The sequence below is a fragment of the Ictidomys tridecemlineatus genome, chromosome 6, assembly GCF_052094955.1.
Source record: "Ictidomys tridecemlineatus isolate mIctTri1 chromosome 6, mIctTri1.hap1, whole genome shotgun sequence".
NCBI lineage: Eukaryota > Metazoa > Chordata > Mammalia > Rodentia > Sciuridae > Ictidomys > Ictidomys tridecemlineatus.
In genome coordinates, this window is record NC_135482.1 from 5,635,414 (window position 1) to 5,648,765 (window position 13,352).

The 13,352-nt window shown below is 61.1% G+C and overlaps 1 protein-coding gene across 3 annotated transcripts in view; it reads left to right on the top strand.

Moving 5' to 3' along the window:
* The window catches only part of Nfam1 (NFAT activating protein with ITAM motif 1), a 30,513-nt gene extending 18,093 nt beyond the window's left edge, over positions 1-12,420 (top strand). For all 3 annotated transcript variants that reach the window (XM_078052627.1, XM_078052626.1, XM_013364387.4), the window contains 3 exons: positions 1,255-1,353; positions 7,939-8,025; positions 10,545-12,420. In XM_078052627.1, the coding sequence (XP_077908753.1) occupies positions 1,255-1,353; positions 7,939-8,025; positions 10,545-10,604 (246 nt within the window). In that variant the 3' untranslated portion in view covers positions 10,605-12,420. The remainder of the gene's footprint in view (positions 1-1,254; positions 1,354-7,938; positions 8,026-10,544) is intronic.
* Positions 12,421-13,352: the final 932 nt, after the last annotated feature.

The following is a 13,352-nucleotide window of genomic DNA, read 5'->3' on the forward strand; positions in this document are numbered from 1 at the left end:
GGGTTCGAGTGCTGCCTCAGACGCTTCCTGGCTGTGTGGCCTTGGCAAGGCCCCTGCCCTCTCTGAGCCTTCACTTCCTCCTGTGCAGAGCAGAGGGGACGGAGGGCTGGTTGTCTGCAGGTGGGTTGACTGGGCCGAGAGATAAAGCAGAGCCCTGCTGGGCTCCGTGTTCCAGCCATTGCAGCGCTGGGACTGGGGCGGCGGGCTGCTGCCTGCCAGTTAAGTGGCTCTCACAGCTAATCCCAAGTAAATGGGCCGGGGTTGGCAGGCCGCCAGGGTTTTTAATTAGCTCCTGCCCCGCGACGAGGCGGTGTCGCTCCACTCCTGGCAGCGTGGTGCCTGTGATGAGGGGTCGTCCGGCCGCCCCCTCTGCGCCTCCGACTGTCGCCGGCCCTCGGCCTTCCCCAGGCCCTCGGCCTTCCCCAGGCCCGCCGGGTGCCACCAGTGCCCCGGGGGCTCGGCTCGCTGCCCTCCGTCCCCCCACACCGTCCACGCAGCCGTCCTGACCTTGGGCAGGTCCACCTGCCGGCCGCGCTGGCCTCCTCTCAGGCCCGGGGCGTGCTGGTCCCTGTGCCGGGGACGCGCCCCATCCTGGCCGATGGATTCTGGCTTCAGATCCTGCCCGCGTGGCCTCGAGGGCCTCTGGTTTCCTCCTCTCCGTGCCTCTCGCTCACGCACCGCATTTTGGTGGCGCCGTGGTTCTCGGTCCATCTCTCCGAAGGCCCTGGAGTCCAGGAGGCCAGGAAGGCTGCACCTCCGCTTGACGGGGTGTGCTGGCCGCCCGGGCCGCCCTCGCCGGCTCCAGCACTGGAACAGTCTCCAAAAGGAGAGGCCAGGGATGGGCGGGGCGGGCCTGCTCCGGGCCAGAGCCAGTAAGGGGCAGAGGGACCCGAGGCCCAGCTGAGTGGCACGTGCTTGGGCCCACCCACAGCCTCAGCTCCAGGTCTGGGTCCTGCCCCGCTGGCACCAGGCCCTGCAGCCCCTGCCTCCCCTGGGCCAGTCCTCTGCCCCCGCGGTTTGGGTTCCTAAGCGCGGGCACACGCGGGCACACATGGGCACACGCGGGCACACACGTGGTCGCCTGTAGGTGCTGGAGACACTGGCTTCGCCTCCTGGAGGCCGGGTGGAAGGTGTGAGTGATGGATTTCTGCGTGGTCTGTGACGTCTGCCTCCCTTTCTCCTGGTGGCTTGTGAGGTGGAGGGACTGGGAGCTGCTCATCCCAACCCCAGCAGCCTGCTCCTTTCTCTCCTCAGAAACAGATGCTGGTTCCAGAAAAGCGCACCACCAAGGAGCACCCGGATCCAGGCTCGGCCAGCAGACCCGCGCAGGCTCCGGCTGAATCCATCTACACGGTGAGTCCCAGGGCCTGGGCTCCTCCACCTGGCTCAGGCCTCATTCAGGGCCCAGCTCCCCGGCTCAGTCCGTGCCAGCTGTGGACCTGTCTGAACCTCAAGCTCCTCATCTGAAAAATGGGCACAGGAATTCCTAGCTGTGGAATGTCTGTGAAGGCGAAAGGGGAGCCCAGGCATGGGCCCCTGGTGGGCCTGCCCAGGGAGGCACCCCCCCCGCACCCCCTCCACTTCTGGAACCAGGGGCAGTGAGGGAATGAAGAAATCTTCTCCTGACCCATGACGTCCACCAGCTCTCAGCCTCTTCCTGTTTTGATTGCACAAACACGAGGTGACAGTAGCAAAAACCAGGAGAGGAAGAGGCCGGGCGCCAGCCACCCCCTAGACGGGTGATTTCCCACTGTTCACTCTGCCTTCCCCGCCTCAGGCTTTGCTTCTGTCCTCGCCGTCACAGTGGGACACAGCTGGGACCCTGTGTCCCACACCCTGTTGTGTCGCAAGCGTTTCCCACCAGGGTCTTCATCATTCTGGTGGGGGAGAGGCCAGAGGAGGCCCGGCCTCCCCACCCGCAGCACGAGGCCTGCCCCTGGGGCTGGGGCTGAGGAGGGCGAGAACCTTCTTTGCCAGTTGGGAAACTCTCAGCTCACGGTGCAGAGCAAAGGCCACCAGTGTCAGCCGCTCTCCGTCCTGTGGCACCCAGAGCCCTGGGCTGGGCTCCCCTCTCTGTGGGCCTGGGGGTTCAAAGCCCTGCAGGGTGGCGGCCTCCGCAGGCCGGCATTCTCAGCCTCCGCGGCGCCTGTCCCCGCCACTGATTCACAGCGGCATCGGGGCTTCATCCGATGCCACAAAACCCCACGTGGAGCACGGTCAGGGCAGCGCTGGCGGAGGACAGGGTGGTGGCCGAGAGGCCCACAGAACGTCCCCAAGGGGCAGTGTTAACAGCTCCCAGAACGCGGCAGTTCTCAAAGGGCCCTCGGCCTTGCCCCTCAGGGTTCCCGCCAGCTGCTCCTTCACAGGTGGCGTCAGACTCCCCCACAGGGGCCCTGTGGCCCAGCCACTGGTGGGACGCCCTACAGGGCGCTGGTGTCAGCTGTTGGCGGGAACACCTTTGCCGCCACGTGCACACAGATATGCACGCGCGCGCGCGCACACACACACGAAGGAGTGTATACATAGATATATTTTTTTGTATAAATGCATAGAAAGGGACCCACATATGCGCTCACTGTTTTTCATGCTAGGCGTGAACCCAGGGCCTCACACATGAGCTTCCCTGCTGAGCTACACCCCCAGCTCCGAGGCCTTTCTTGTTTGTCTTGTGATATTGGAGATTAAATCCAGGGCCTTGCCCCTGCCAGGGAAGCACCCCCCTGCTGAGCTACATCCCAGGTCTTTTTTTGTTTTTTTTTTTTTTTGCAACAAGGTCTTACCAAGTTGCCCAGGCTGGCCTTGAACTCGGGATCCTCCTGCCTCACTTTCCAAATAGCTAGGAGGACAGGCCTGTGCCACCACGCCTGGCACTTTTCTTAAAAAAAAAGAAAGAAAGAAAATAGGAGTTTGCAGCTTCCCCATGTCACAATCTCTCATGAATATTTTTCCACATGAATAAATAGCCTTCTCTAAGGTTGTTCTTAATGGAGGAGACTCTCTTTCCACTGAAGCATCTTGCTGCCTGTGTGCAGTATCCTCGGGGGTCAGCTGACCCGAGAGTGTGGCAGGGTCCCAGGAGGCGTTCAGGACCAGAAAGGAGAAGAGACCACGGGACTGTGCTAACCCTTGAGACAAGGGTCCACCGGCTGGGACTGGACCTGGGCAAAGAAAAATGACTTTAACCACAATCAGAATGGTCTCAGGAGACGTTGGCTGTGTGCCTACTATGCGCTGAGGGTGTCATTGACCCTCTTGATGAGGCTTTCGGGCACAGGTGTCGTCCCTGTCTTCAAGTCACCTACTGCTGGATGCAGAGATGTGGTTGATTTGCATATTGGCCTTACATAGAGTGATCTTGCTGGATTTACTCATTAATTCTGATACTTTCTGTGTAGATTCCTTTGGATTTTCTCGGAGCCTATTCATGTCCTCTATGAATCATCAAAATTTGACTTTTTTTCTTTCTAATCTTCCCACCTCCTTTCTCTCCCCTACTTTACTGTACTGCCTAAGACCTCTGGGAAGGATTTTTAAATTCTCTTTCTTCTTCTTTTTGGGCAGTACTGGGCACTGAACCTAGGGGTGCTCTACCACTGAACTACATCCCCTGTCCTTTAAATTTTTTATTTTGAGACAGGGTCTCACTAAGTAGCCCAGAACTTTTGATCCTCCTGCCTTAGGCCTTGAATTTGTGATCCTCCTGCCTCAGCCTCCTGAGTTGCTGGGATTACAGGTGTGTGCCACTGTGCCCAGCTACTTAGTTTTTGATCATTCTTTTCTAATTTGTGCATTTTAGGATATGAACTTCACCTTAAATATGGCTTTAACTTCATCCCGTAAAGACTCGGGGGAGATTCTCTTTTTGTTGTTGTTTGCGGTACTGAGGATCAAACCAGGACCTTGCTCACATGAGGCAAGCACTCTATCACTTAACTCCATCCCCAGCCCCATAAGATTTTGGATATGTCATACTTTTATGATCTTTCAATCTAAACTTCCCATTGAGAATTCTTCCTTGCCCTACTGGTTATTTAAACTGTTTTGCTTACTTTAATTATTATTTTCTGGAGATCTTTCTGGGTTGTTTTTTGTTTTTTTTTTTTTTTGGTACTGGAGATTGAACTCAGGGGCACCCAACCCCTCAGCCACATCCCAGCCCCATTTTGTATTTTATTTAAAGTCAGGGCCTCACTGAGCTGCTTAGTGCCTCACTATTGCTGAGGCTGGCTTTGAACCCACGATCCTCCTGCCTCAGCCTCCCAAACAGCTGGGATCATAGGCATGCGCCACCACACCCAGTGATCATTCTGTTTTTTATTTCTGGATAATTCTGTCATAATCAGAGAACAGTCTCCCTCCTCCGGGACACCCATGACTCCGAATTGTGAAGTCCAGCAGGCAGTTCTTGGTTCTCCTCTTCCTTGAAGAATCAACAGCATCTGACACCACTGAGTTCTCCCTCCTCCTCGATACTGTCTTCACTTGATTCTGGGACATTCTACTCTCTCCTGAGCCTGCCCTGGCTCACTGCCCCACTTCCTCAGTCCCACTTCCAGGAACTGTGGAGGCCTGGCCTCTAAACCTGGAGTAACCATTAGAGCCCAGTGCTGGGACCCCTGACTCCTGTCCTCCCTCCCCTCTCCGCGTGACCTCACTTGGCCTCAGGGTGCTGAACACCTACCTCCGAGTTTCTATCTCCAGCCGGGACGTCTCTGAAGGCCAGACCCCCCTCACTTGGATGTCTAATGGGCACCCGCCTCCAGCCAAGCTCCAGTTCTTTAGCCAACAAGCGCGTCTCCCTCCCGCCCTTCCCGTTCCCCCGTGGCTCAGGCTAGACATTTTGAAGCTGTCCTCTCCTCCTCTCTTTTGATCACCGCCCAAATCTGACCCATCGGCACACCTGGCTTCAGACGGTATCCTGATTCTGCTCTGGCCTCCCCCGCCCCTTGCCTGGAGAGCGGCTGTGGGTCTCTAATCAGGGGCCGATTTTCATCCTGGTCCCCAGGCGGCCTGGGATGGCAGCAGCCAGGGCGATCCCCTTAAACCACTGACAGGTCATACCCCTCTGCTCAGAGCCTCCGTGGCCAGGTCCCCGAGGGGCAGGGGGGACTGGAGGAGCCGCGACCTGGTAGAGAAGTCCCTGAGCCGGGAGGCGGCGAGGAGCTGGGGACTCCTGGGAGGGCCAACAGACTGCAGGGTCACCCCGTGAGGGAAGAGGGAGGGAGGGCAGGTGGACGTGCGCCAGGAAGTCCCCCTCAGCAGGGCCCAGGGAGAGACCAGGACGAGGCTGGCGGGTTTCCGAGCCAGTCCGTCCGGATCCCTGCAGATGGAGTCCTTGAAGTGATTCTCAGAGTCACCATGGTCCTTGGGAAGCTCCCTGGCACCTGAAGTCAGAGCTCACGACCTCCAAGCTCTCCTGTCCCCACGCGCTGCCCAGCCCCTGCAGCGCCCCACGCTGGCTCCGGCTTTCTACCCGAGGCCTCCCGGGCGCTCTCCTGACCTCTCCCTTCCCTCACCCCCACCCGTGGCCTTTCTCTGGCTCTCACCCAGGGGACCTCAGCTCTCACCCAGGGACCCAGCCCCAGGCCCAAGGCAGCTGACTGCCCTGCCCCAGCCCACCGGGGCGGTGGCCTTGGCACTGCCGCCACACCTCTGCTTGGCTGGTGACCGTGCAGGTCGGCACCATTACCCTGGGCAGCAGGAGGCAAAAGGCCGTAGGACCTGAGTCTTAGACCAATGACCACTGCCCGGCACAGCCCTGCCCGGCACAGCCCACGGGCAGCCCACGGAGAGGCCAGCCCTGCCTCCTCCCGGCGGGCACAGTGGGGGAGGGCACCTGGCCTCCTCAGGGTGTCCGCTGACAAGGCGGCACCCTGCGTTCCACAGCCTGCTGCTGCAGTCAGACCCTGTGTGCGATGACCCAGCCGGTCAGGCCTGGCCACAGGCCGCACTCGCAGCTGCTGGTGGCCATCTCCGCTGCTCTCGGCCCCACATTGCGCCACTCTGTGGGTCTGAGGCCTGCAGGGTCGCGGGGCAAGTGCTCTTCTCTGGCTGGGATAGCCCTGGCCTCTGGGGATCACCTGTGCTAGGCAGCCCACATGCACTGGGCAGGGCAGAAGGGGCCACCTGTGACCCAGACCTGCCACCCAGCTGAGGTGTGGCCAGGAGGCTGCTTCTCCCCCCCTCTGTGACCAGAAATGCCCGGGCCTGGGGGAGGGGTGGGGAGTGCAGGCCACCGAGCAGCACACCTCGTCCTGGGCCTCTGGACGGGCGCGAGGACCCGCACGGGTCAGAGAAGGTCTGGGAAGTGGGGTTCCTCCTCGGGACGGGGGCAGCTTAGAAACCTCTCTCCCAAGACCCACGCTCTTTCTGGTTCAGAGATCCCCTAGACAGGACCTCCGGGGACCCCAGCATCCCTGTGTCAGATGCCCTTGAAGTGCGAGGGTCTCCCCAGTGCCAAATGGTTGATTACGCGGGTTTTCATGCCCCGCTGCTCCCCAGCGCCACCCGCCCTCCTCCCCTCCCACCTCCCCGCCCTCCTCCTGCCTCTGAGCACCACCTGTCTCTCCAGCCTGCCTCAGCAACCCCTGCTTGACTGTTGCCAGGGAAACCGCCTCCTTGGCAACCAGCCGGCATCCATCTGACACGTACACTCAGGGAAGGGAAGGCTGCTGCCTCTTGCTCAGGCTGTTGGGGGGCTCTGCTCTGCAGCCCAGTGAGGTCTGGGGTGAGTCCAGGCCAGGGCTTCAGAGGGAGGAGGACAATGGGATCTTTCTTCAAGACATTCAATCACTGCTCATTAAGCACCTATTATTTGCCCAATTCTGTGTTGGTCCCCTGGTGTATAATATCTCATTTAATCTTGCATTGGACCTCAAGATAGCCCCCATTTATAGATGCAGAAACTGAGGCACAGAGGTTTTTTTTTTTTTTAAGGGTTTGCCCTTGGCTGGCAAATATTAGAACTAGGAGTTGAACTTGGTCTCATTTGGCGTCTGTGGTCAGGCCTCTGGAGCTTGGGCCAAGAGAGTGTGACCCTGGGATACACCCAAATGAGGGAGGTGGCCCCTTCATACTTGACTTGGTGACGCTCTCATTGTGCCAAGAGCAGCTTAGGTTCAGGAATCAGAGACAAACCAGACCCAGTCCCTGCCTCAGGGGCTCCCAGTCTGGCAGGAGCCTGGGGAGAGCCAGTCTCTGATGGAGCTGGGTTCAGGGGGCCTCGGGGCCAGGCTGCCAGCCCTGGCCCCAGTGCTGCTCCCCACTCACCAGGGAGCCTTGGGCTGCGTGGGCTGTGGTCAGATGGGGAGTGGGAATGGCTGGAACCAGGTGGCTGGGAGGGGCAGCGGCGGAGTACAAGGAAAATGGGGGGCCCAGGGTCCAGGCTTGGCGGGTGGGGAGTGTGGCCTCAGAGGACCCTGGGTTATCCGAGAGCCCCCGATGGGCAGTGGGTCAGGGGAGGCCTAACGTGTGGATGGCAGGAGAGGCTGGTGGGGTGGGCTTGGGACCCTGGAAGGGGTAAGGACTTTGAACCAGGAGTGAGGCGGGTGCCCAAGGGAGCAGTGGGTGTGTCACCCAGGAGCTGCTGGTGGCCGTGCCTCACGGGCAAGGACAGGCAGGCTGGTGGGGCAGACAGGGACCCTCGTCTTGCCAGGTGAGTGGGCGTCTGGACCCGGGGCCCAGCACGGACTCTGCTGAGGTCCTTGAGGAGGTGGTTGGAGCAGAGAGGATGTGGCCCTGGGCGAGGAGGGGAGCAGGTGAGGTGACAGAGATGGCCCGGTGGGTCAGTGCGTGGGGCAGTGTGGCCACCCCGGCATGGCACTGCCTGCCCCTGGGCTCCCGCAACACGACGGGACAATGACGGGCAGAGAGGCTGGCTACTGGGGCTGCGGCTCCCCCGCACCTGCCTCTGACCTGCTCCCCGCCTTCCTCCCGCAGGCCCTGGAGCGCCCCGAGCCCGAGGTCTACGCCTACCTTGAGAGCGAGGCCAGCAGCCCACCCTCGGCCAGGAACTGCCCCTCCCAGGTATGCGGAGGCTGGGGCAGGCCTGGTTCTCCACGGCCTACCTTCTCGTCTGCACCGTGGGGCTGCGGAGAAGGCAGAACTCACCCCAGCTGTTGTCTCCCAGCCCCCTCCCAAGGCAAAGGGGGTTCCAACTTCCGAGCCACCCCTAGCAGCTGTGCATCCCTGACCAAGGTACCACCTTCTCTGGGCTGTCTCCTGGTCTGTAAGTGAAGAGTTAAAACAGTCTCCACCTCACAGAATTGCCGCAAGGAGCGACGGCTGTGCTGAGAGGGCTGCCCAGGAGTGGGCACCATGGGTGTGGCCATTAGAGCTAGCCCTGGAGGGCACAGCGCAGTGTCTACACAGGCCAATCTGGCCGACAGTGCTGGGCACGCAGATGCCCCCAGGCTGGGCTTCGCTAATTTAGAGCTGGAGCTGAGTTTGTGCCAGGTTGGGTGGCCTGGTCAGGGCTCTGCTGGGACCATGATGGGGCCTCGGGCCAATTACTCAATCACAGTTTCTCTCCTTAACCTCAGTTTGCTCATCTGCAAAGTGGATGAGTGATGTTTTCCTGCAACACCATCCATCCAGAACCCAAAAGAGCAACACCTGCACTGGAGCTCTGAACGCTGTAAAGTGCAGAGGGTGTCAAGCCAGGATAGGAGCCCCCAAGGGGGGGTCCCCAGGCACCATGGAAGAGCCGGCAGGGTGTGCGGGGTGCCCCCAGCCCAGGTTGGGACTGCATGGTGAATCTCATTCTCAAGCTCCAGATTAGGCCCGATTAGCAGGGCCTCGGGGACCCCTAAAGATGTCAGGCAGTGCCCACCATTGTCCCAGGCCCTGGTGCTGGACAGAGGGGTGAGGTATGCCCCTGTCCTCTGGGAGCCTTGGCCTGTAAGAACAAAGTCACTGACCCCACGGACACGCAGAGACATATAAAGTCCCATGGTGAGGGGTGGGTTCCCAGAAGGGCCCAGGCCAGGGTGGGGTAGGGAGGGCTCCGGGACGGAGTCAGGGAGTGGGGTGCGTGGGGCAGGCAGGGGCCAATGTAGTTGGAGGCAGGGGCAGGGGCAGCAGCGTGGTGACAGGAGAGGCTGTGGGGGTGGCCTTGGGGCGGAGGGCAGCCGTCTCTGTCAGCTCTGGACCAGGAAGTGATCTGTTTGCCTCCCGCGAAAACTGAATTACTGCAAGTTCACTTTTACCTACCTAATGCTCCTTCCTTCCTTCCTTCTCTTTCCTTCCTTCTTTATCCCTTTCTCTTTTTCCTTATCTCTTCTTCCTCTCTCTCTCCACCCCTTCCTCTCTCTCCATCCCTTCCTCTCTCTCTCCATCCCTTCCTCTCTCTCTCCACCCCTTCCCCTCTCTCTCCACCCCTTCCTCTCTCTCTCTCCACCCCTTCCCCTCTCTCTCCATCCCTTCCCCTCTCTCCCACCCCCTTCCTCTCTCTCTCTCCACCCCTTCCTCTCTCCTCCATCCCTTCCTCTCTCTCCATCCCTTCCCCTCTCTCTCCTCCCCTTCCTCTCTCTCTCCACCCCTTCCTCTCTCTCTATCCCTTCCCCTCTCTCTCCCATCCCTTCCCCTCTCTCTCCACCCCTTCCTCTCTCTCCATCCCTTCCTCTCTCTCTCCATCCCTTCCTCTCTCTCCATCCCTTCCTCTCTCTATCCCTTCCCCTCTCTCTCCATCCCTTCCCCTCTCTCTCCACCCCTTCCTCTCTCTCCATCCCTTCCTCTCTCTCCATCCCTTCCTCTCTCTCCATCCCTTCCTCTCTCTCTCCACCCCTTCCTCTCTCTCCATCCCTTCCCCTCTCTCTCCACCCCTTCCTCTCTCTCCATCCCTTCCTCTCTCTCTCCATCCCTTCCTCTCTCTCTCCATCCCTTCCTCTCTCTCCATCCCTTCCTCTCTCTCTCCACCCCTTCCTCTCTTTCCATCCCTTCCTCTCTCTCTCCACCCCTTCCTCTCTCTCTCCATCCCTTCCTCTCTCTCCATCCCTTCCTCTCTCTCTATCCCTTCCCCTCTCTCTCCATCCCTTCCCCTCTCTCTCCACCCCTTCCTCTCTCTCCATCCCTTCCTCTCTCTCTCCATCCCTTCCTCTCTCTCCATCCCTTCCTCTCTCTCTCCATCCCTTCCTCTTTCTCTCCACCCCTTCCTCTCTCTCTCCATCCCTTCTTCTCTCTCCACCCCTTCCTCTCTCTCTCTCCACCCCTTCCTCTCTCTCCACCCCTTCCTCTCTCTCCACCCCTTCCTCTCTCTCTCCATCCCTTCCTCTCTCTCCATCCCTTCCTCTCTCTCTCCATCCCTTCCTCTCTCTCTCCACCCCTTCCTCTCTTTCCATCCCTTCCTCTCTCTCCACCCCTTCCTCTCTCTCTCCACCCCTTCCTCTCTCTCTCCATCCCTTCCTCTCTCTCTCCATCCCTTCCTCTCTCTCTCCTCCCTTCCTCTCTCTCCACCCCTTCCTCTCTCTCTCCACCCCTTCCTCTCTCTCTCCACCCCTTCCTCTCTCTCTCCACCCCTTCCTTTCTCCCTCTTCTTTCTTTCCCAGGAGAGACTGTGTAGGTTTGAGGACGACACTGAATTGAACCTGGTCTATGAAAATCTCTAGGACAGATTCCACCAGCCATGGGGCTTGTCCTGGATCAGGAGCCCAGGGTGTGGCCTTGACCTGAACGAAGAGTGAGGGCCTGCCCATGGCCTCAGCCTCACATCCGAGGTCCTCCTGCCGTGGCCGCCGGCCCCCATCCTGCACCCAGACAAGTGCTTCCCTTCTTCAGGCCCTTCCTGGGCTGTCCCATCTCCCTCCCCTGCTGCAGCTGGCGAAGTGCTGCTCTGTCCCTGGGGGCTCGCTGGGACCCAGCCTCTTCCTGAGGGCCTCCTCACCCGCCCGTGCCTGCCCACAGAGCCTGTGTGGCTCACCCGGTGCCAACCGGCATCTTGCTGCGCAGCCCATGAGCCCTCCGAGAGAACACAGCGAGGGCCCCCATCAGCGCTGTGTACAGTGCTGTTGGGGGGGGAGGCGGACACCCACCTGCCCAGAGGAGGACGCTGGCATGGGAGCATGGGGCTCAAGACGGGGCTCAAGGGACAGATACACAGGCTGAGGATGTGGCAAGCGGTGGTCAGACTGGGGCCTGGAGCAGAAAGGGTCCTGTGCACGCTGTTGAGAAGGGGGTTCTGGTGTGTTAGGGTGCAGCAGAGGCCCGGCTGAGCAGGAGCTGGGTGAGTGGCCAGAGCTCTCCCCTCTCCCCGCGAGACTCCCCGGGTTGTCTCCGTGGCCTGGCTCCTCCCTTCCACCCCAAGACCCTATCCCCCAACGTCCCTCTGCCTGGCAGGTCCTGAGCCCACCACCTGCAGCTCCATCCAGCCTCCTCTGACTCCCGTCCTCGGCCCCATTCCTGCCCCCTGTGTTGAGCCAGATGGGACACCGTGCCCACCCTGGCTGCCTCAGCCCTCCCCTTTCCCGTGGTGGTCCAGCTGCCTGGCGTGGAGCCCCACCCCTGGACGGGCAGACGGTCTCTGTGTTGCGGTGGAGGCTGGGAGAGCAGTGGCTCCCCAGGGCCTGACCCAGAGCCTGTCTGCCCCTCCGGGTGCTCAGGTGACCCCTCGTCTCACCCTGGAAGCAGCCCTGCAAGGTAGCTGACCACTGTTCCCCAGGCAGGCGGGCTCAGGGCCACACAGGCTGTCATCTGTCCCCTCCCCCTGGGTCCTCCCCAGGCTCAGTCTTTCCTCACCTCCCGGGCTGCTCCAGAAGTCTCTCGGGTGCCTCAAGGCCACTATAATATCCCCATGTCGGGTGGGGGACCCAAGCAGCCCTGGGCCACCAGCACTCGGTCAGCACCTCCTGCTCTGCAGGTCAGGTCCTCTGTGGGGAGAAAGGCTGAGGGTGGCCCTGATGACCGCCAGGTGTCCCCAGGCACTCTGCTAGGTGGCACGAGGCCTCCCTGGGCCTCCCGACTAGGTTCTAGGCCGCCCTGCTCAGGATCACCAGGCTGGGCTGCGGAGGCTGAGCTTGGTGAGGTCCAAGCCTGTGGAGGGAGGCAGCAGCCTCGCTCAGAGCCAGCTTCAGGCTCGGCCTCCAGCAGCCTGCGGTGGGGGTCAGGGGAGTGAAAACTGCAGCCAGCAGGACCAGAGGAGCCTCTTGGCCAGGCCTGCCTCCCCCGCCTCCTGGGCCTCTCTGTCCTTGACCCCTGGACCTCCTGACTGGGACTCGGGCGTTTCCAGCCTTCTCCAGGGGAGTGAGGGGACCCTGGCAGGGACTTCAGGGTGTCCTGGCCCAGGCCCCCCCATCACAGGCCCCTGCAGTGGCCCTGCCCACGGTTTCTTCTACCAAGCAGCTCAAGGATCCCTGCCCTGCTCAAAACCACCCCTGGTTCCCATTTCATGTGGAATAAAATCCCGGCTCCTGTCTGTGGCTCGAGACACCCTTGAGTACTGAGCTCTGGACACAGACTTGGCCAGATGGGTGCAGAGCCGGGAGGCCAGCAGGTGCCGTGGGCTCCAGTGAGTGAGCAGAGAGGGGGAAAGAGGGGGAAGAGGGTACGGGGTGAGGGGGGGCTGAGAGGGCCTTGACGGGAGGGAGGCTGGGGCAGAATGTCCTGGGACTCCCAGTGGGCAGCACAGAAGACGGGCACCTGGCCCCAGGCCGCCAGGACTGAGAGCCTCAGGTGAGCTGGTGCAGGGTGGAGGGGAGCAGGAGACAGCGAGGGAGCAGCTGTGACTCGGGAGAGAGAGGAGCTGCCCCTCTAGGGCAGGGCCACCTCCTGGCTCCCAGCTCCACCTCCAGCCACAGTGGGACTCAGCGAGTCCTGGCCCTCCCGAGCCTTGGTTTCCAGTGACCCTCAGGCCCCTCGGTGTGTCTGAGAGGACGGTGGAGGACTCCCTGGCTCTCGCAGGGCCCAGCGGGTGCAGTGCCCTCTGGGATTCATCCTTCAGAGAAGCAGGCTGCCGGGCAGAGCCCAGGGAGCGTGCTGAGTGGGGGACAGGCTTCCCTGGGCGGGAGGCCACAGCTGCGGAGAAGCAGCCTGCTCAGGCGACAGGCTGGAGCTGTCCAGGGCCGGAGAGTGGGCAAGGCGAGCAGAGAGGAGGACAGGGGTTCTGGGGCCAGGGGGTCCCCGGAAGAGGAGAAGAGGAGAGAGCCGGACAGGGGGGAGGGTCCTTGGAGCTCCACCAAGGAAGGGTGGTTGTGACCGTCCTGAGCGTGGACAGAGCTTAGGAGGGAAGGAGGCCCGCGCCAAAGGGCCGCCCTGTGGCTCAGGGTCTTAGTGATGCGGCCTCTGCCTGCCCCTGCCCTGCCCCTGAGGGACAGCCCACTCTCTTCGTGGCCTGCCCACCCTCCAAGGCCACCTGCTCTTCA